We start from the raw sequence: 23,292 nt of genomic DNA on the forward strand, positions 1-23,292 counted from the left end.
ACGATTTCATACAAAGCATAAAAGAGAATATTTTTGAAATTTCATTGACTAAAATAATTTATTCATAAATCTGATAATTATTTATACATGGAAGGCAATACTTATGAAGGCACTAGTAAGCAATACTGTTACAATATCATTCAATATAAAGTTCAATATCATTCATCGCATAATTACAATTATTGTAATTGGTTCTCAATATTGTACTTTTTTCTGTGAGAAACTATAATTCCATTAAATTATTCATCTATAAATTTCAGAAAGAATGGATCGGTGTTTCAGTTACAATAATAAGTCCAATTATAAAAAAATAATAAATTATTGTTAAGAGATTTCCCAACTTTTTGAAAAACATTTATAGTTTATTAGTAATAAAAAAGCAGATAAGACACTGATTTTCTTAAAATAATTCATTCCGTTGAACTTATTTATTTAAGCGCCAATAATTCTATACAGCACCTCCCACATATTATTAGCACTTTTTCAGTCCAAAGAAATTGACATAGTTTTGAAGCTTGTGCGTCTACAATATCAATCAGAAAAAATCAAACTTAGCAGTGGGTTAACCCCCAACAAATGAAGATGTTAGCATCTTAGCTACGACTGAAAATATATTTTTTTTGCCGAAGATGATGCCCACATGAGCTCCAGGCTTGTGCGTGTGTGATGAAACTGATTATAATGAATTTGTATCCTCAAGACATTCAAAATAAGATTTGTTTCAAAATGGATGTATCTAGAATAATATCTTATTAGTATAGGAAGGCATGGAACTATTGGAATTATTGTACTATTTGATTGTTATTGAGGTGATAAACCTTCAACCTAATTGTGATGTGGAGTGAAGAATTTTCAAATGTTCGCTTAGCGTTCAAAATTGTTGAATATAGTTCCAATTTTCTTTTAAATAACTCAATATTATTCGTTACAAGTGGTAATTGAGTGGAATATTTCTAATCAATTTATTAATTCAAGCCATCTAAATTCAAAATTTATAGTTTTCATGTATTTTGGACTAAAATTTTATAAAAATTGTATACGTAAAATTCTAACCTTATCTTGGAATTTGTCACCTAAAAATTTGGAAGAAAAATAGCACAATGACTACCTTATTATTTTATCTACCAGTGATATTAAATTAGTGTCATTTGCATTGTAAATAAATAAATTGAGATTGGTGTTTTTCTCATACACAGATATATCAAGCTTTCATTTTTAAATTAGTTATCAGACAATAAATATACCTATCGTTACTAATAATTGTTTAAAATCGATAAAATATGACTCTCACTAGGAGTGATTGGCACATCCAGTTCTACTTTAGAATAATCATCATTCACTAAAAATACATTTTAAAAATAGCATCTCTTCTGGCATTAGATCAACAGGTATAATCTAATATTAATTTCTAATTTGATTAAAAGTAATTAGTTTAAAGCACACTTTAACAGTTTTCACATTGATTTTGTAAACTAGCTTAGATTCTTGTACTTGGTGAACAGGTTGTAGAGAACACGCAGTGTTGACTTCAGATCTAGGTTGACGATATCTGTAAAAGAAGGTGTGAAATTAGATGGATGCAATTTGTAACAGCAAACTCATCATTAAATTATTCATCATTGTTCTTGGAGCTTTATACACTGTCACCTGGTCATATGGGACATATATATGAATCATATATTTATCTCATATTGATCAGGATTTTAGAGTTTTCAATTGGAAAAGTTTAATGAACAGTGTTTTTGTCTTTGAACAATCTTTGTCATCGACAGAAAGATTGTTTATTTCATTTGTTGTCAAAATTAATGTAGCTTCTCTTTTGTTTTTAATAACAAACGTGCCGCTTGTGCGACAGATAAAAAACTTGAAATGGCTTTCATGTTTGGCATTGATTGAGTTATATTTAATACCCAAAATTTTACTTGTGTCAGTGTGTGAGCTCGTTCGATAGGACTGTGAGTAAAGTCCGGCTGTTCTGGTGAAGGGGATAGATTTTGCTCTTGTTTTATAATACAGCTTTCCTGTCGCAGTTCGGGCAGTTTAAAGAGAATTGTATTATTGAATAGGACGGGATCTGAACCCATTTCATTGGATCAGTTATTTTGGTTTTTTAATTAATAATTAACGCCGCGAAAAAACCGTGGATGCCAAAGTGGGAAGCTATTTCAAAAAGGTAGGTGACTACTGAATCATTGTTCTTAAATTTTTCATAACCACAAACATTGAATCCTCATTAGCAGCAAGCGAGTGTTTCCCCATTAATTCATATAAAATGTTGTTTTATAATCGATAAATCTTGTTTTGTTCAAATGTAAATATGTTAAAGACTCATTAAAGTTCTAGTTATTCTGTTCATTTCTTGTATTCATAGTTCTTTTCCACTTAAATATTGGGTGTAGGCATATCTTGCTTACAACACGCATAAATAATGCATTCATCATCCTATTATGAATTTGGAAGAATCAAACAGAATTATGTTTAGTTTTAAATGCATATTAAATAAATCAACAAATTGAGATGTAGTTGAGATTATGAACTGACTTGTTTAATGGTTGAGTGATTTATACAGAGTGATAATATGTATGGGAACCCTTCAATAAGTTGGAGACTGTTGTAGACATAAATGTAAACATCCATTGTATGGTAGATCATTTTAAAGGCCTTTTTGAAACATGACATCAGTAAAAAAGTTTTATGATGCTTTTACCCAAAATGGCGGCTGATTGGAGTTTTAGATTTTACTTGAAACTTCAATCAGCCGCCATTTTGGATACAAGTATCATAGAACATTGTTATTGATGTTATCGTTCTTGTTTTAGGAAGGTCTTTAAAACGATGTACCACACAATGGGTGTTAACATTTAAAATATTTGAGTTACAACCCCTCATTTCCTTAAAAACTAAAACTTCAATCGGCCGCCATTTCGGATACAAGTATCATAGAACATTTTTGATTGATGTCTTCTTTCTCGTCTTGAAAAGGACTTTTAAAATGATCTACCACACAATGGGTGTTTACTTCTGGAATATTCGAGTTACAACCCCTACGTCATCCCCTTATGGAGGGTTGAAATTTAGTTGTACGCTAAAAGGTGGAGTATTCGACCAATAACTTATCCTGAAAGTTACAGTAACTTATTATATCTACAACAGTATTTCAACTTATTGAAGGGTTCTCATACATATGGCTAACTCTGTATATCTCACTGAATCATCCTTGTAGATTTCTCATCATCAAGTAGCTCCTAACAATAAAACCAGAAATTCTTTGAATTTTCAGTCCAACAATGTCTGAAAGCTCTCATAACAGCTAATGTTTTTGTAATTTTGCCCAGCAGAACAGAAATTTATTGGATGGACAGAAACACTACCTTTTTGCTTCAAATGTGAGTGTTACCACATTGGTAGGCTGAAATGTGAAAACACTCTCACATGATTGTTAATGATTGTCTATCATTGGATAGACAGAAATACTACATTTTTGTTTCAAATGTGAGTGTTACCACATTGGTAGACTGAAATGTGTGAACACTCTCATAAGATCCAATGATTGCTAGTTGCTCTAATATTTTTTACCCAGCGACCTGAAATACATTCGAAAGCAGTGGTTTTCAATGATATATTAATTGTATTGAGATTGCTGACACATTGACAGTGTATCAATGTGTGAACACACCCGTATAGTGTGTTCGATGAACCATAGGACACTCATAAATGATATGACTTATACAGTATATAACATTTATTATGGTTACATATAGTGTGACTCATAATGAAGGTAACTTATACAATAATGGTTTTCTGTAAAACATACCATTAGGTCATTGAAAGTCAGGACACAACACTAGCCTTCAGTCTCGTTACTCCAACTACAGTCTGTTCATCGAAAGGAAACACAACCACGAAACAATTGCAATTTACCTAAGTATGAGGATTATTTCTTTTCAACCTCCGATAAGATATTATAAGACACAGGCAAGCCGCAGGAGGTGATTTTTACAGAGCTGGACAGCTTGTCATCTCCACCAAACGCCTTGTGATCGGTGCGGCCAGATCGTCAATTGTTGCCAAGTTATAGACCCCGGAACTTGGCCGACTCACTTGAGTCTCCCGCCCAGTGCTAGTTGTGTATCATTATTAGTTTTTTCAATCAATAGGCAATAGTTCAGCATAGATCCAACAGAAAATTATTCAAGTTTATGCAGGAAACGTTATGAGTGAAAATTATTCAAGTTTATGCAGGAAACGTTATGAGTGATGATATTGTGCGTGAATGGTGTCGGAAAATAAAAGAAGTCGATTGAAATGATTTCTGGAATCGTTGTGATCCATGACAACTCGACCTCACAGTGTTGGAGTAACCAAACTGCTTCTCCAGCACATCAAATGGGATAATTTCGATTGCCCAGCTTACAAACCTTACTTGGCTACTAGTAACTTGGTCACAGAGGAAAATGTTCTCATAAGAAACAAATTTTATTATCATATTTAGTTAGGTACATAACAATCTTTCTTTACTTCTCTACATAACCGCTATTCACTTGTAAGCATTTTTCGTACCGCTGCACCAGCTTCTTTAACCCCTGTGCATAGAAGCATGCCACCTGAGAGTGGAACCAGTTGACGGCGGCGTTTTTCAGTTTTTGGACAACAATTACAGCTGACGTGTACTGCTAAACGCTCATAAAATTGATACGTGCGATCCAAAAAAAAAAAAAAAAAAAACGCGGCAGGAAACTGTCATCTGACATAATTTTCCTCCGCGATAACGTGCATCCCCACGCTGCTGCCAAAACCATGAAGAAAATTCAAGATTTTCGATGGGAACTTTTTGACCACCCACCATACAGTCCCGGCCTTGGTACCCACCACGGTACAGTCCCGACCTTGCACCTAGCGACTACATCCTCTTCTTGCATTTTTAAAAAGTGGCTCGGTGGACAACGCTTTGAAACCGAAGAGGGACTCAAAACGCCTTTGTCAACTGGTTCCACTCTCAGGTGGCAAGCTTCTACGCACAGGGGTTAAAGAAGCTGATGCAGCGGTACAAAAATGCTTACAAGTGAACGGCAATTATGTCGAGTAGTAGAGAAAGATTGTACCTAACTAAATATGTCAAAAATTTATTTCTTATGAGTAAATTTTTTCTGTGACCGAACGGCCCTTAAATTATAAACGTGCCTCGTGAATTCGCATTTTATTTATGACCAATCGGAGGTTGAAAAAAATGACCCTCATAGAATCGCTTTGCTTTTACTCATCTCTCCTTTCAATGAACAGACTATAGTTATAATAATTAGACGAACAGACTACAGACTATAATAATGATGACAGAAACCAACCTTCAGGCCTGGCCTTGGGCTTAGCTAGCCCGATATCCTGCATGAGTTCAAAGGAGAAGGCGACGTTGTGCACTTTCTGCTCAAAGTCCTTGGGCGTGAGATGGAATGCATGGAGCGGCACAAAGAACCCCTCCAGCAGACCCAACAGCAGCACCAGGAACACACCGTCGTGAAACTGCGAGTCAAGGTCAATCACCTCCAGGTTCACCTTGTTCAGCTGTTTGTTCACGAATGTCACCAGCGACTGCAGACACACAGTGTAATATTATAAGATAAGGCATCCATTTATTCAACTCAGCATATATGTATGTACTGTCTGTACATATATGTATATAAACAGGATACATACGACACGGATAGATTAAAAACACTTAAAAACTTACATTTGAACGAGAATTTTCGGGAGAATTTTGAAGTCACTTCACTTTCTGTTTGACTGCAGGAGCGCTTAGAAGTGTTTATTTTGCTGTGTTCCATTCTCTTCTTTCATACGGTGTTATATTTTGGCTAAGTTAGTAGACAGAAGGTTGGTCACTCATCCATAGTATTTTCGTTGAAATGCAATTGGAGTGGGGGAACTGCAGCCGTGACGTAGGCTGTAGTACAGAGTAGGCAGAATATCGCATTCTTGAAAATCATATGGTGTTGTATAGTCAAATTATATAACACAAACATTTTCTGACATGCAAGCTTTCTGTTTCTGCTTAACAATAATTATTAAAACATTTGAATAATACAAGCATTTTGTCATATAAACCAAAAACCCCACCTCCCAACCTTCCCTTTCAAACCCTTAAGGTTTCTTCATCTTCTAGGTCGTGTTTATATTTTGTAGTTTGGCTATACATCAGCTTGTGAATTTCGGGATGAGATATTTTGATCCTCATAGAACATGTGCTCGATACCAGCATGTGTTCAGTGCATTTACAATGAATGAAATTTATCGGATTTATCGGGATCGGTTTTTCGGTTTATTGCGATGCATTGGTTTATCAAGATTTTTAAAGGGTTAATCTGAAATTATAATAGTATACATTGTCTACTAACGCTTTTCCAGCTTATTAACTTTTTCGTGTCATGTTTTTAGATTCATGAAAAACTTTCAACTTCATTTTATTCATAAAAGTTGAATGAACTTGAAATATTTAACAACATCATTAGAATCGGTGATTCATTCGCTATAAGTATGGAAAATTTTAAAGTTCCAGGTCAATCTTGAGGAGATTAAACGACGATATATTTGAAGATACAGTGAATAACTGTATGCTCAGTGTGGTTACTCTGGAACATTTTTACTACACGTGACGTCACGCTGGCGTTCCCCCCACCACTTTGAATCATACACCTGTGAGTGATCAACCTTTTGTCTACTAACGTTGATATTTTGGGGCAATTCAACTCATGCAATAAATATATTTAGGATTCAAAAGTGGGCAGTTAGAGTGATGGTGATGAGTTAGGTGATGGAATTCAACTCATGCAATACATATATTTAGGATTCAAAAGTGGGCAGTTAGAGTGATGGTGGGTGAATCTATTAGAGCAAGTTGTAGAGATTATTTCAAAGAGTTAAAGATTCTCCCACTACCAGGTGTATATATTTTAGAGGCTCTTTGTTTTATTGATAGGAATAAAGATAGGTTCAATACAGGAGGGTTGTTCCACTCATACAATACCAGATATAGACAAAACCTCAGAGACGACATTCATCGAACTGGTATGTATGAGAGGGGGTAAAGAGTGCAGGAATTCGGCTTTATAATTCATTGCCAACACGCATAAAAGCTCTTACAGGTGAAAAGTTCAGAATTAAGGTGAGGGAGGAGTTGTTGCAGGTTTGTCCTTATTCCAGTGAGGAATTCTTTTTGCATTATAGAATGCAAAGATTGACGACTTAGATTATAATTGACAAATCCTTATACCCCTTTCATAGGTGGTCAGTGGGATGAAAAAAGTGAAATGAAAAAAAAATTGACAAAGGGGGCCCAGCTCCCGAAAATTCTCGTTCAAATGTAAGTTTTTAAGTGTTTTTAATCTATCCGTGTCGTGTGTATCCTGTTTATATTTATATTATAAAACTTTAAAGTGTTTTCTGTTAAGTGCTATGTATATATGCAAGTATGTGTGACATGGATAGGATTTGATAACTTATTTTATTGATTGATTTTTTTGTGTTTTAGATTTAATATTTTTCAGGAGAAAAGACTCTGATATTAAAATAACAATTTCCGTAGTTGGACTATAGTGAGAAAATATAATTTAGTGAGTAAGTAGTATTATTGCAGCGACAATAAGATTCTGCTAACTTATGTCTAAACGAATCTGAGAACCAGCAAATTCAGGGATATTTACTAGTTCTCACGGATGAGGTGGCTCCACGAGGCAAGGCGGATGTTTGGTAGCCTGTAGATATTTTCACAGAGGAATACTGCAGACCTGGCAAGTACCCGCTTGCCGAATCTCGTGAGAACCGACTCTTCCAATAGCAGCAGTTAGGCCTTCTGGCACACTGACGTAGAGAGGGGGAAGTTTTCCGGACGGAAAACCTCCAGACGTTGAACAACCGAGATACCGAGCGGATCAAAAATCATATTGCAAAAAGTTAAGTTAGTTTTCCGGCATCATGAGATACGTGAGTGTCCTGTGTTTTGGGAATACCAGTGGGAGTGATAGCTGTGAGTGAGTGCCAAAATTTCTAGCTCATTATAAAACATTTTCACCCGACCGAGACCCTAATTAGAGATGATCTTGTTGTAGTAAAATTTCTAGTTAGCAGAATCTTATTGGCAGGTAGTTTTTGTAGGAATAATATTTTGATAAAATGTATTGTATAAATATTTCGTTCTTTAAATTTCAAGTAATTGGCTTAATAAATGAGAAATTCTTCTGGTAATACAATGTTGTTGTCTATCCAGTTCCCATGATTCCCTTGAAGTAATAATACGATATCTTCAACCACCATCAAGGGCGGTTACATATGTAACAGTACAATATTGTAAGGTGGGACCTTCCCGGAACGGACTCCCCACTAACAAAAGCCATACGAATTTACCTTTTTAATATCGTTTAAAATACATGAAAAAAAAGAAAAAATATAATAGTATATTTTGCACCTTTGGCGGAAAATGTGTGTTTGCCAGCGCAGTTTTCGAGTTCAGGACAAAGTATAGAACTTGGAGCGTTCGAGAGCAGCCAAACAATTTTTCCCCGAGTTGCGAACGCTATTTTTCATCACAACACAAAAACAAACTGAAAACTTGACTCTGAAAACCCGACGAATTGAAAAGTTGACAAAATTATAACTTGACTTACCAGTACTGAAAATTTGACAAACTGAAAACTTATCGTAACTGAACTTGACAAATTGAAAATTGCTTGATCAGCTGCTATTCAAGGTCGTTTTCTTTTACGCCCTTGGGGGCGAAAGTAAACATTTCCGCCATTAGGGCTGTAACGGAATAATATTCAGGCCTCCAGCTGATCTCGTCGGAAACTGATTTCTTTCGGTCTCCATATGAGGTCCAAAAACAGCTCATCAAGTTCCAGAATGGCGAAAAATTTTATCCCTCAGTATGAGATGACTACATTTTTTTCAGTAACAGTAATGTGGAGAGTAGCTATATCCACACAAAGAAGGTATAGATTGACTAACAATTGTATCTATATATATAAAAGCGAAATGGCACTCACTCACTGACTGACTGACTCACTCACTCGCATAACTAAAAATCTACCGGACCAAAAACGTTCAAATTTGGTAGGTATGTTCAGTTGGCCCTTTAGAGGCGCACTAAAAAATCTTTTGGCAATATTTAACTCTAAGTGTTTTTAAGGGTTTAAGTTCGTCTTTTAGCATGTATATTCTTCTTCTCCCAATCTCTTAATTATAATTGAAATTTCCATATCATATGTTACTATAGAACTATAATCTAGATAGAGTACCTCTTCGAAACAGTTGTTAACTGGCAACTAAATTAATAATTTTGTCAGGTTGGCATTAAGTTGAGTTGACTTTGTTAGGTTGGCACCAAGTTGAAGATTTAAATGCATTTATCGCGGAAAAATTGATTGCTACTTCAATCCTGGGAATATTATATTACTAGCCGTCAGGCTCGCTTCGCTCGCCATATCCGTTTAGCCAGACGTTTAGTCTGGACCCCGACTGGATTGTCCTAACATATGATAAAAATGCAGGCGAGCGAAGCGAGCCTGCTAATCTCATTCTTGGACGATCCGGTCGGGGGCCAGGGGGCGGAGCCCCCTGGCTAGACGGATATGGCGAGCGAAGCGAGCCTGACGGCTAGTAAGATATAAATTTGAGCCGTTTTTATGAACGATTCTTAGCTCCACCTTATGATGATATGGAGATTGTCTATGTTGAAGGATGTCATTTGAAATTTCTTTACTTTTCAGGATCTAGTCATCCGATTGATCCAAAGCGGCTGAATTCAATGCAGGTGTTTAGGACCTCTTTTGTCAAGGATCAGAGCAAAAGTACTAAGGGACAGTTTTCGAGCTCGGGATTTGGCCAAGTTCTAGATTTTGAATAGCTGGAGTCAGAAAATTGGCTTTCCGAAACGGGGCGTAGTTGTAGTCATAGTCACGTTTAAATTAAATTTCAAAAAACTAGAAAATTGAACACAAAATGTTCCGAACACATACTTTCCGAAACGGGGTGTGGTCGCAGTTATTGCCATAGTCACATTTGAATCAAATTTCAAAAAACTAGAAAATTGAACACAAAATAAAATAAAGAGAAAATAGTGTGAAGTTTCAGATATTTTGAATTATTTAGGAATGTTTAATTTCGTCAAGGAAAAACGATTCCAACTATAGAAATGAGAAAATAAAAACTGCGACTATGCCCCGTTTCGGAGTCAATTTTCTGACTCCAGCTGTTTGAGGATAACCATCCACTGGAACCGTATTCAACCGATCCGTTCGGCCGTTGGATCGGACGAATCTGCCGGTCGTTAATTCGGCCGAATTTGGTCGTCCATTGGAACCGTTTACGTCAGTCTAGTTCAGTAGTTAGAACGTCAGTCTAGTTCAGTATTTCTAGTCACAGTAGTTGCCAGAAAGTGAAGTGGCAAGCTAGTTAGTAGGGGAAGTCATTCTTTTGTGTGTGTTTACTCACAAAGATAAATGAAAAAATATTTATAAAACAGAACAAGTGAGGTTGAGTGGTAGAGAGGACTTAAAAGTCCTAACTCCGCCTAATAAAGAATTTTTTCATTTCATTTCAACAAGTTCAAAAAACAAAAACAGACAAGACTGTGATACAATTTTGAGGTTAGGATGATGTTGCCTCAGCTCGACTTCGGACGGATAGAGCCGGAAAATCCCATTCAATTCGGATCGAAACTTGGTGGGCCGTCCACTGGAACCGATTTCGTCCGAACTAGCATCGGCCGAAAACTACCGAGCTCGTCCGAACGATCCCCCAACAAAGAAAGCTATAGATGCTCGTCCATTGTAACAGGTTCATACGTCCTTGCACGGCCGTGTACGTATGAACCTGTTGCAATGGACGAGCATCTATAGCTTTCTTTGTTGGGGGATCGTTCGGACGAGTTCGGTAGTTTTCAGCCGATGCTAGTTCGGACGAAATCGGTTCCAGTGGACGGACGGCCCACCTTAAGTCTAGAACGTAGCTAAATCCCGAGCTCGGAAACCGGCCCTCAATGACTAGATTACTAACTTTTATTGAACTTAATATAGTCTGTTATAGAATAAAATATATTATTTAGAACTCCTCTTTCTTTATGATTCTACTCCATCTCTCCTAGCCCTATCGATATACCTTTCCATTCTGGTTGATAAATGAATACACATCGAGTGACTTGACTGACCTAGGTCAAGTAGCAGAGTTCTCTGGTAGCATCTGATTAATTTCATGGCTTCTGACATGTATGATAAAAGTGAATGAACTCATATACAAAGATCTTACAATCTTAATGACCTCCGAAATCAGATCGCTGCGGTTGCACAAGTTACGCCTGATAAGCTGGTATGAGTGTGGCAAGAAATCGATTATCAGTGGGATGTATGTCGCATTACCAACAGCTGTCACATCGAATCAATATAATACCCACATCTTAAACTTGAAGTGTTTTGTAACAAAATGACACATTTCTCAATTATGTAAGTGATTCAAATAAATATTTATGTGCTTTCAAAGTTGTAAAGTCCTTTTATAATCACTTGGTATTAATAGAAAACGAATTATTTTATTGAAAGTACCTTCTTGACGACCTGCAACTTGTCAGGCGCATGATCGAAAAGTGTGTCGAAGGCATCCCGCTCACAGCGCATGCCCAGATCACCATAAGTGGAGGTCAACTCCTCCTGCACGGTGCGGTGCGTGAGTGCGCCGTCTCGCTTCTGCACCACTACTACGTTCACCACCACCTAATACATGATACATAACTATAAATTAAAAAATACAATACATAAATCTGTGGGTAGATGACACAAGTTGATAAGTCACATTTTTGACCATATTGAGTTATGCATATGGTTGTGTTCAGAAAAATTAGATCTATAAGATGGTATAACTAAATATGTTGTACCTTTTTAATAGCTGAGATATAGACCTTGCTTAAGCCTGATACTGCATTTTCTTCCAAACCCCAAGTTGACAAATATTGATAAGTACATATATCTCAACACTCTTCTACCGGTTTGTATTATATCCAATTATCAAAAGATGACAAAATTTGATAAGTGTATGTACTGGTAGGCTATTATAAAATCTGAAAATCAATAACCATATTGAGAACTACATAACCCATACAACTTTGCAAACAGTTCAAGTTTGGTTAACTTGATCAATACTTGTAAATAATATCAATTAATTTTTAAAAATATATTCAAATTTCTATAAAATCGATTTTTAAGATATTACCTATACTGTTACATTGTGATTTGAAACATTTGGCAGATGGCAAAACATGATATCTCTGACATCACTTGCAAAAATTCTCAATAGTTAATTTAAATAAATTGTTTTATCCCTTGATATTTAAATAGTCGAGGATCAGCTGATTATATTAGTGTAAAATGGGTAAGACTATTTAATAGTCGAGGATCATCTGATTATATTAGTGTAAAATGGGTAAGAAAAAATATTATAGAATGTTTGCAGCTATGCCAAACTTTCAAATTGCTCTCCTGAAAAGTTTACAAATCATGACTTATCAGCTTGTGTCATCTACCCACAGAAATACAAAAGTTCAACATGTTATTGATATACAGTACCATAGAGAAACAATAGCATAAGTAGATATCCCATAATAATAATAATATTTTATTCTCAACAAAAGTATAACAAAAACAATGTAATACAGTTGAAAAACGTCACAGATAAATAACATAATAACATAAAATATCAATCTTAAAATAAAACTCTAATAACATTTAACAATTCATTAAATTTGCAAAATTAGATAGTAATTTTTTTTCACTCTAACAAGAATTCGTCAACCTCATAGAAAGCCTTCTCACTGAGACAAGAATATAGTTTTGTTTTGAATTGTTTTTCTTTAACAATACTTCTCAAATCAGCCGGAAGTTTCGCAAAAAACTTTTGTCCCCTATAAGTAGGTGTTTTCTCAAATACACTCAGCCTATGTCTAAGTAAAGGGCTATGCCATGGTAAAGGGTGTTTATGTCGTAGCTTTTACTGTTATCTCAAGCCGATATTCCACTTAGTTCTTTCCGGTGAATATGTGTGACGCTGGTAGTCTCTCATATTGTGCCGTTCATACACTCTGCCCGGCCTAAACAGTAGAAAATGACAATAATCGACAGTAATTGGCTTAAGATAACAGTAAAAGTAGCGACTTGAACGCCCTATACCATGGGATATCTACTTACGCTATTGTTTCTCTATGACAGTACCTACTTGAAACATAAACAAATAATAATCAATCTAGAGATTCATAATAGAAAAACTATTATCACCATCAGGTCATTGACAATATTAAGTTGTCAGTAACAAAAATTGTACAATACAAACACTTCAGCGTGTTCATATTGATACAAAAGCGATAAAAATGATATGTTATGATACATGTGATAGCGATATTATAATACGCTATTATCGCCCTAGAGGGAATTCGGCCACCCCTCCCTCAGCGGAAGAACCTAAAAAAAGGCCAGTAAAAGAACTCACGTAGGTTACGAGTTTGCGGGTGGAGACACCAAACCTCACCACTGCTCAAAGAAGGGCGGCCATTTTCAGGCAAAACTCCTTGAAAGCGAGACTTTTGACTCTGCAAAGTTTCGGAGGGGCAAAAAGAAAAACATGACATCTCTTCAAACATGATACAAGATAAGTTATGATACAAGATAAGTTATGATACAAAATATAATAAAAATACAGATGAATTTCTTCATAACATCACTTCACTTATATGGGATACTTTTGTTCAAATTAATAAAAACAATATAAAACTTGTAGTACCCTTTATTGAAAACATTGGAATATTTTAGATTAAAATACCTTCAAAGTACCTCTATTAAAAACGTTTTAATATTTTAACAAACAAATATTTTAGAGTTAAAATATTTCAAAGCTTTTAATAAAGGGTACTACAAGTTTTTATATTGTTTTTATTAAGATGAACCTCTGTATAAAAGAATCGATTGTCCTAAAGTTGTATCTTACGTAACAAGGATGGAAAGGGGCCTTTTGCAGGCTAGAATGATGTTTCTAGTCGAGGCGTCAGTCGAGACTAGAATTTCATTCGAGCACTGCAAAAGACATTCACGTCCAAGTAACGTACACAAATTTTTGTCGTAATAATCTAAAGAAGGATAATTGAGAAATAGAAAGCATTACCTGTTTGTGCTGACGTTACTACATGCATTCTATAAACATAACCTAGTTTACAAATTCCGAATCAGGAATTTTGTGGAAGTTGACAAAACTTCCACCTGGAGCACTGAAGGTGGAGCAGTTTTGCTGTTCCTATTTCGGAACTAGGAAACATACTCGACTGCACGGTATATAGATGAAGTCGGTAGGTGTCACGCGCATGTTTGTGCTAAATTTCCGGTGTAGCTGACGTCATTTTATATCCAATCATCTGTTTTTAATAAATAAGTTTCATAAATTATTATTGTCAATAGGTGTTAAAAACCTCGGTTGGTGGCGATGACGCAATCTAGCTGGCTGGCCACTGCGCACACATTTCATGACCCCTACCGTTTCATCTAAATACCGTGCTCGACTGTAGAGAAAACATATGGTTTCATTACAGTAGAGTATGCTGTCATGAGAATCATATGTTTATTTGTTCTGCAAACAGCTATTTACCGGATTGAAAACAGATGAAATTGAATGACTATGACAAAAAGGAATTTGCTGTAGGGGCATTAGTTAGTGAGAGGTTTTTTTTGTCAAAACTAATGTCACACCATTTACAGATCTTATAAACTTAGATTTGCGAATGGTAAATTAATACACATTAGAGTAGGCTACAATAATGTGAGCGTGGTAGAGTAATAGGCCAGCATTGACATAGAAATTTGTAAATTCATGCAGTTGAAAATAGTAATAAAAATGTTTTCTACACAAACATGTCATGTTGAGACATCTCAAGATGCATACAGATTAATTTACGCGTCAGCTGATGCCAAGCTTTTTATATCTTACCCTTTCTGAATTGCTCGTATTCGCGGCGCATAGATGTGTATCCACCTTAACAAAACTGATGTCTAGAGTGGGATTCACACACGTCAAATTGTCAGCATTGGTCAATCAATGAATGGTAATCAATTATGTTATTCATTTGTAACTATGTAATTTTGGCGAAAATAAACATTCTCTCTCTCTCTCTCTCTCTCTCTCTCTCTCTCTCTCCTCTCTCTCTCTCTCATAAGGTATACTAAGGGCCGTTTGCACAGTGACAGTTTAAACTAAATTTCATTTTAAACCGGATTAAATCCGTATCAAGTCTCGTTTGTTATAATGTGTTAAATTTTGAGTTTAAGCCACCAGCTGATTAAATTCAGTTTAAGCTTTGACTGTGCAAACGGCCCTAAAAGTTTAAAAAATAATCTTACAATAGCACAGCACTGTTTTAAAGGTCCAACATTTAATGTAAGACAGTGATAAAAAAAACTGATCAATAGTAAGTAATTACCTGCTCGGGCAGACGCACAGGCGCGCGAAAGTGCCTGGCTAGTGCCACCAGCAGATGCAAAATGGCGACCACATTCTTCGAGTGGATTCCCTCCACCGTCCACTTCTGTTGATGAAATCTTGGCTGCTGTAGCACCTGAAATAGAGCAATCCAATAATCAATAAACATAACCTATTTTTTTGAACATGTAATTTATTAAACCTATCAAAATTTGGGAATGGAATAGTTTTGGGCCAAACCTGTTACTTCTTCCTAATCATATTTATATGATGATTGATTGTATCTACGAATAAATAAATCTGTTGTATATCCAAACTTTTTCACTGTTAAAATTAAACTTGAATTTTAAAAAAACTTTTGAAGTGAAAATACACTTACTTTTGTAGTGACGATCGTTTCGACCTGTTGTTGGTCATCATCAGACATAGTCTGAAAATACTTTTTTCAGAAATATTGTATTCTAGTATTTATTTATTAAACTTGAATTTTAAAAAAACTTTCGAAGTGAAAATACACTTACTTTTGTAGTGACGATCGTTTCGACTTGTTGATGATGACCAACAACAGGTCGAAATGATGTGGAGAAAGCAGAAGATAATGCTGTTTTGCCTGCCCATGCACAGAGAAAGCAAGCAGGACTACAATTTAATCGACCAATGAGAGCTCTGATAGTTTGAACTGTCACAATTTACCAGGCTTCACCTGTGGGGCAGGAACTTGGAACTGGAACTGGTTTCTGGTACAGAAAATTGTGAATCGGACAATTTACCACATTCTATGCACCCAGAACGGGCCCAATATTGCAAGATAGTTTTCTAACAATGCTAACAATGTAGAAATATGATGAGTTAAATATTTTAATCCCGATTAAAAAAATGTAGTATTTAATCATTGAAAAATATATCTTCTTGAAGAATAAAATATAATTGATTACCGTATTTTAAACAAGAATGAACAGTTAATATTACATCAGATACAGGCGGTATCAGCTATCCTCTACAGAAGGCAGTGACAAGGCAGAGAATCGGCAACGCTGTTCTATCTTTCTCCACGCCATTGTAACGTGGACCTCACTATAAACACTATAACACACGGAGGTAAACTAGAAACAACTATGAACTGATCACTACCTAATAAATTACACTGTATTTAGCTCACGTTAACTAATATAAATAACTGTTTAAGAATAACTGTCACCAAGAATAATAACTGTTTAAAAAACTACAAAGGTCTATTGACACTTTATCACTGGTCTGTCACGAAACGAACGATACGACTGACAAGTAATGGCTGGCTGAGTCTGGGGATCCCAAGTTGCTCCACTCCCAGGAATTGGAGATGAGTCCACAGGTGCATTAGACTTAGCCAAAAAGCCTTATATGTGGATTCTTCCTGGGGTTGGTCCTTTGTCACCAAATCGTGTGATTATATTCTTTAATATTAACAATATTAAAGAATATTGAAACTATACATTAATAGATGGGCAAGTCAAAAAGTAATTGGATACTCAAAACTAATACAATAGTATGAGAAGAGTAATGTGATTTGAAAAGATTATATTTTAGTAATGATTTTATTATTAATGATTCTTCATTTTGTACAAGCGTTTCCATAAGTTTGTTGAAATATGTACTAAAAAAATGTATTTGTTCATGTTCAAAGTGCAGTTTTTCTACTCATCTTGAGACTAGGTTCTAGGAGCAAGCGATCATCAATTGTATCGAACGGTATAATTACAATATTCTATTGTAAACTATTGAATTAATGAGATGAAATGTATATATTTACCCGATTGCTTTCTTCAAGAACAATCCTCAGTTTCTGCTTCTGCTCTTCCTCTGATTGTGTCACTTCAGGAACATCAAGTTTTCGCTTAGTCAGCTTTTCTGTAACGTTCGAAAAATAGAAAAATCGGGTGTGTTTCTAAATATTTAGCAAGAGATGGTAAGAGAGAATGGTTTGGAAAAGAGTTATAATCCAATAAAAATTAATGGTATAGTATCTACAATATAGTTAGTAGGCCTACTACAGACAAGCTTACAGATGTATTTTTCATTTCTTATTGCAGATGAAGCCACACTATATTGCGTGGGTGATTTGATGAGATGAACCAAACGATGAAATTTTCATGTCACCGGCGTGATTCGAACCCATGAACCAGGAGGCGGTGTTAAAGACTGAAGCTGTAGGGAGGTCCACGTTATAATGACAATGTTTGATTAGCAATGGTATTAGGCCTACTATCCTTGTCTATCATTCAACAAAGCGGATAGCGCTCTCTTTCTCGCTTTGCTCTGTTGCCAGATCGATTTCTAACAATGTTGAAATATGATAAATTACGGTAATTAATCTCGATTATAAAAATTTAGTATTTAATCATTGAAAAATCTATTACCTACAATAAAAAATCTATTATCTACAATAATGAACAGTTAATATTACATCAGATACAGGCGGTATCAGCTATCCTCTACAGAAGGCAGTGACAAGGCAGAGAATCGGCAACGCTGTTCTATCTTTCTCCACGCCATTGTAACGTGGACCTCACTATAGAGTAAAGATATTGTCACGGGTTTCTACACTAATAAAACACTTGAAGCGATTTATACTGATTAGATCTATTATTTACAACACTATAACACACGGAGGTAAACTAGAAACAACTATGAACTGATCACTACCTAATAAATTACACAGAATTATCACAAGCTTACGTTAACTAATATAAATAACTGTTAAGAATAACTGTCACCAACAATAATGATTTAAACAATTACAACTACCTAATAAATTACACTGTATTATCACAAGCTCACGTTAACTAATATAAATAACTGTTTAAGAATAACTGTCACCAAGAATAATAACTGTGTAAAAAACTACAAAAGTATATTGTCACTTTGTCACTGGTCTGTCACGAAACGAACGATACGACTGACTAGTAATGGCTGGCTGAGTCTGGGGATCCCAAGTTGCTCCACTCCCAGGGATTGGAGATGAGTCCACAGGTGCATTAGACTTCGACACAAAGCCTGATATGTGGATTCTTCCTGGGGTTGGTCACCAAATCGTGTGATTATATTATTTAATATTAGCAATAGTAAAGAATATTGAAACTATACATTATAATAGATAGGTGAGTCAATAAACAATTGGATACTCAAAACTAATACAATAGTATGAGAAGAGTGATGTGATTTGGAAAGATTATATTTGAGTAATGATTTTATTATTAATGATTCTTCATTTTGTACAAGCGTTTCCATACGTTTGTTGAAAAAAATGTATTTTTTGTTGTTCAAAGTGCAGTTTTTCTACTCATCTTGAGACTAGGTTCTAGGAACAAGCGATCATCAATGGTATCAAACAGTATAATTACAATACTCGATTGTAAACTATTGAATTAATAAGATGGAATGTATATATTTACCCGATTGCTTTCTTCAAGAACAATCCTCAGTTTCTGCTTCTGCCCTTCTTCTGATTGTGTCACTTCAGGAACATCAAGTTTTCGCTTAGTCAGCTTTTCTGTAAACATTCAACAAATATAAAAGCGCAGAAGCGGATACGTTTTCAAATATTTGTAAAGAGATGGTAGGCTAAGTAAAAATAATTGGAAAGTGGGTTATAATATAGGTAATGAAAATGAAAATTAATAGTTTAGTATCTATAATACAGTTAGTAGGCCTGCTACAGACAAGCGTACACATTTATTTTTCATTTCATCATTTTTTATTGCGGATAAAGCCACACTATATTGCGTGGGTGATTTGATGATTCTTTATTACAAATATGACAAAGTATTTCCAGGTCTTGTAGGATCCATTGCATACGAACATTACATTTTTATAAGAACAAATATAAGAAAAAATTATCTTATAAAATGAACCAGATGATCAAACATCACCAGTGTGATTCTAACCCATGAAACAGGAGGCAATGTTGAAGACTAAAGTTTGTAAAAATAGAGACCACTAGAAACTGAAACAGACTATCTTTGCAATAATATCAAAATCTGACTTGAATAACTAATACTTTTGGAGTATGTTGTTGCATCATTATTGGAAGATCAGTTTTGGGCTTGAGGCTGTAATTATTCTCAGCAAGTATTACCTTACTCAATGTAATAAATGGATAAATATGTAATATGTATTGTTACATGGAAATTATTTCAAAAACCAATAGAGAGAAATTAATAAAATAAACTATGGATTGGGAAACAGAATGTATAGACCCCACAGATTTAACAATGGAATAAACTATGGATTGGGAAACAGAATGTATAGACCCCACAGATTTAACAATGGAATAAACTATGGATTGAGAAACAGAATGTATAGACCCCACAGATTTAACAATAACTATGGTAAAAGAGCTCCAGAATGCAGAATTCCATATCTTTTGAATTCATTACCTCTGAAATTGCGAAATTTACAAAGAAAATGTGAAGTTAAAACAAAAACAAAAATGAAATTATTTTTCATTACAATTGATGATTGAGACATATTTTTAGATTTTAGAGTAAAAAAGCAAGCTCACTATAGTTCAGTCATACTAGCAATCATTTTATAGATATATAAGATAATGTTTATATTATATTTTAAATTATTATTATTAATGCATTTTTTAAATTTAATTTCTTAATAATATTTATTCAACATATTATATATGTATATTTGTTTATATATTGTATATTTGTATGGGGTAGAAGCATGGACCCTCACAAAAGAAACAATGGTAAAGATTGAAGCTTTTGAACTCTGGCTGTACAGAAGAATGCTGAAAATATCCTGGACGCAAAAAGTTACTAATCAAGAGGTTCTCAGGAGAATGAATAAAGAACTGGAGCTCCTGAATACCATTAAAAGTAGAAAACTCTAATACCTCGGCCACATTATGAGGAATAGGTCAAGATACAGACTTCTGCAAGAGATCCTTCAAGGAAAAATCAACGGAAAAAGGGGAGCTGGCAGAAGGAGAATTTCATGGCTGGCAAATGTGAGGCTATGGTTTCACCAGTCATCTGCAGAGCTGTTCCGTAGCGCCGTCGACAAAATCAGGATAGCCATTAAGATCGCCAACATCGGAAACGGAGCAGGCACGTGAAGAAGAAGAAGAAGATTTGGTTATGTATTGCAATCTAGTAAATGGGAATTGCATTTTTTTTTAATATCCCTCAAGTAGCTAAAAGCTAAAGGGATTAAAGTATATGTAAATTGTATTTATTGAGATTGTATTTTGAAAACAAATGAACTGAAATTGAATGAAATCAAAGCCTTTCAAGCACGGTTCGAATTAGGGCTAAAGATGTACAGTGGAACCTCGATATAGTAGCCCCTATTATAGTATATTTTCTTTATAGCACATTTTTCTGCAGTCCCTTGAACCGTCCATATAGCCTACAACCTCGATAAAGTACACCCCGATTTAGTACAGATTTCGTAATAGTACATTTCTGAGCCGTCCCCTAAGATGTAGGCCTACTATATCGAGGTTCCACTGCATTCATTTTCTGGTTTCAGGACTATACCATAGAGGGAACATATATAATCCTGTACGCTTATTCTATGGGAATACATACCAAGCAATTTCTGTAGAACTTGACCATCGTAGAGATCTTCCTCAAGGTCTTTGACAATGATTCTCTGCTCGGCCAACTCGTCGTTTATCCATTCTGTCAAAACCGCGATAAGTTCACGCAGCTTGGGATTATGGAAAGATTTTGGCTCAATCATGGATCTTTCCTCATTTTCCTCTGTCGAAAAGATAAGAGATACTCTTTAGTACAACAAAAAAATGTTAGATGTATAGACAAGTTAGTTGTGAAACGTTAGATAAAAAATAATACTCTTTCTCCATAATACTAGTTTTATTATTCATTATTCTATTTATTAAAAATTATTTCCATAATTTATTCACTTTTTCCATATTTTATTTCCCATTACGAAATGCTTGATAATGATAGATTTTCAATACTTAAATTACTAGAGCATTCTGTTTTTATGAATATGTACAAGCTTTTAGCTTCTACTCGAAATTAGGTTCTACCAAACTGTTTATCGTTTTTGAAAAAAAGTTATCTGATTAGGATTACTTTTACTTTGAATTAGGCTACTCACATATCATTACTTGATATCATTGCACATAGGCCTACTATTCTACAGCAAGAAATAATTTTATAAAAAAGGCATAATAGAAAAGTATTGTGACTCAAGTAATATTTACCCAGATTATATTCTTCAGGAGGTAGATCTGGTATTGTCGGACTGGCTGGAGAATCAATTGCATATTTACCTTCTTCCTGAACCTCTTGCACTGAAATCATACATAATATACTTTGAAATAGTTGATCAGTAAAAATTATTAAATCCAGTCAGACATGTCATTCCATGCTGAGCAGTTGTGCTATACTGTAGTATGTAACCTTGATAATTTAAACGCAAATGCGTGGTCGAGAATGTGTTAAAAGTAGAAATAGATTTGGGTGTAAGTGCACGTCCAGTGCCAACATACATTTTTGGTTGGGTTCGATCTAGTAAGTTATTTTTAGTACAAAATCACAAAAATTAAACGGCGGTCACTATTGTTTTTAAAATAAACTATTTTCAAAGTAGCACAATTTTACATGCATTTAACCTATTTAGTAGCAGTCGTTTTGATTATTGAAATCATCAAATTATGATATTCCTAATCTGAGTTTTCCTAACCCAAAGCTTTTCCTAACCTAAATCTTTTCCTAACCTTAGCTACTTATGGTTGCTACTTATAGGTTAAATGCATGTAAAGTTGTGCTACTTTGAACTTAGTTTATTTTAAAAACAATAGTGACCGCCGTTTAATTTGTGTGTTTTTGTGCTCAAAATAACATACTAAATCGATCCCAACCAAAAATTCTATGACAGGTATGTTGGCACTGGACGTGCACTTTAGCCGTGATTTGATCTAATTGTACAATGTTTGTCTTTACCTACCTAACTCGATCTTGCTAATTTGAACGCAAGTGCCTGGCCTTGATCATAGGATGTTCACTTTGGGCCTAGATCAGGATTAGACTCTAGAAAATTATAGTACAATGTTAAGTAGATTTATAACGTCTAAAAAAATCGTTCTAGTGTCTATAGTATATATTTTTATTTATTTATTATTTTTTTATAAAAAGGTCTTATTTTTTTATTATTTATTTTTTATTTATCTAGTATATTTTAATGATTATTGCAGGCTCATAAAGCGTAGCACAGCCTAAAAATAAGACCTTAAGTATGAAAACATGAATTAGTCGAAAACATGAAGTATGAAAACATGAATATGTACAGAAGTGACGAGTGATCCTGGTACAAGAATCATGTAACTAACATAACCACAATAATATTTATAAACAGTAATCTCATGCTGGTCTTCAGCACAGTGTTATAAATATTGTAGGATTTAATAAGACTATTGTACAGTTTTTGAAACTTGTTGTTTTGATTTTGAAATGTTTTAATTAAATACACCTGAAAAACCTTCAACCCACATAAAACAGCAATGATAACCATATAAGGCAATAACCAGTAACACAATTTTAGCATGGAATTGAGATGGGACTTGGCTTAAAATTAAAACTAACCTTCCTTTATACGTTTCTTCCTGCCTAATGTTCCAATTTTCTCCCAAAAAGACTCTTCTTTCTCGTCTTTTTTAGCTGATCCAGGAGGTTTAGGAGATTTGGGCCTTGGAGACGCCATGTTTACGTTTCTGAAGCCTCACCTGTGTTTGTGTTCCGTCAACTGAAAAGCAGAAAAAGAGAGATGCGATGCAAA

At 34.8% G+C, this 23,292-nt stretch overlaps 1 protein-coding gene across 2 annotated transcripts; it reads right to left on the bottom strand.

Annotated features, from left to right (window-relative positions):
• LOC111059168 (beta-parvin) lies at positions 1-23,292 on the bottom strand. 2 transcript variants are annotated; one of them, XM_039431642.1, is made up of 8 exons: positions 23,100-23,292; positions 21,719-21,808; positions 21,075-21,248; positions 18,924-19,021; positions 15,494-15,628; positions 11,586-11,753; positions 5,343-5,586; positions 1-1,549 (listed from the first exon to the last, which is right to left on the bottom strand). In XM_039431642.1, exons 1-8 carry the CDS (start codon positions 23,215-23,217, stop codon positions 1,473-1,475), a joined length of 1,104 nt encoding a protein of 367 aa, XP_039287576.1. In that variant the 5' UTR covers positions 23,218-23,292; the 3' UTR covers positions 1-1,472. The 2 variants fall into 2 exon arrangements, with proteins under 2 accessions (XP_039287576.1, XP_039287577.1); XM_039431643.1 differs by lacking the exon at positions 18,924-19,021 and adding an exon at positions 17,282-17,379 and having other exon boundaries at positions 23,100-23,273.

The sequence above is a fragment of the Nilaparvata lugens genome, chromosome 6, assembly GCF_014356525.2.
Source record: "Nilaparvata lugens isolate BPH chromosome 6, ASM1435652v1, whole genome shotgun sequence".
Taxonomy (NCBI): Eukaryota; Metazoa; Arthropoda; class Insecta; order Hemiptera; family Delphacidae; genus Nilaparvata; species Nilaparvata lugens.

Bases quoted from the DNA above. Each gene is read 5' to 3' on its own strand.
- LOC111059168 (XM_039431642.1), bottom strand. From the start codon at position 23,217: ATGGCGTCTCCAAGGCCCAAATCTCCTAAACCTCCTGGATCAGCTAAA. The intron at 21,809-23,099 runs GTTAGTTTTAAT...GTATGATTTCAG, and splicing joins GAAGAAACGTATAAAGGAAG to TGCAAGAGGTTCAGGAAGAA. The intron at 11,754-15,493 runs GTAATTACTTAC...ATCATGTATTAG, and splicing joins CTGTGCGTCTGCCCGAGCAG to GTGGTGGTGAACGTAGTAGT.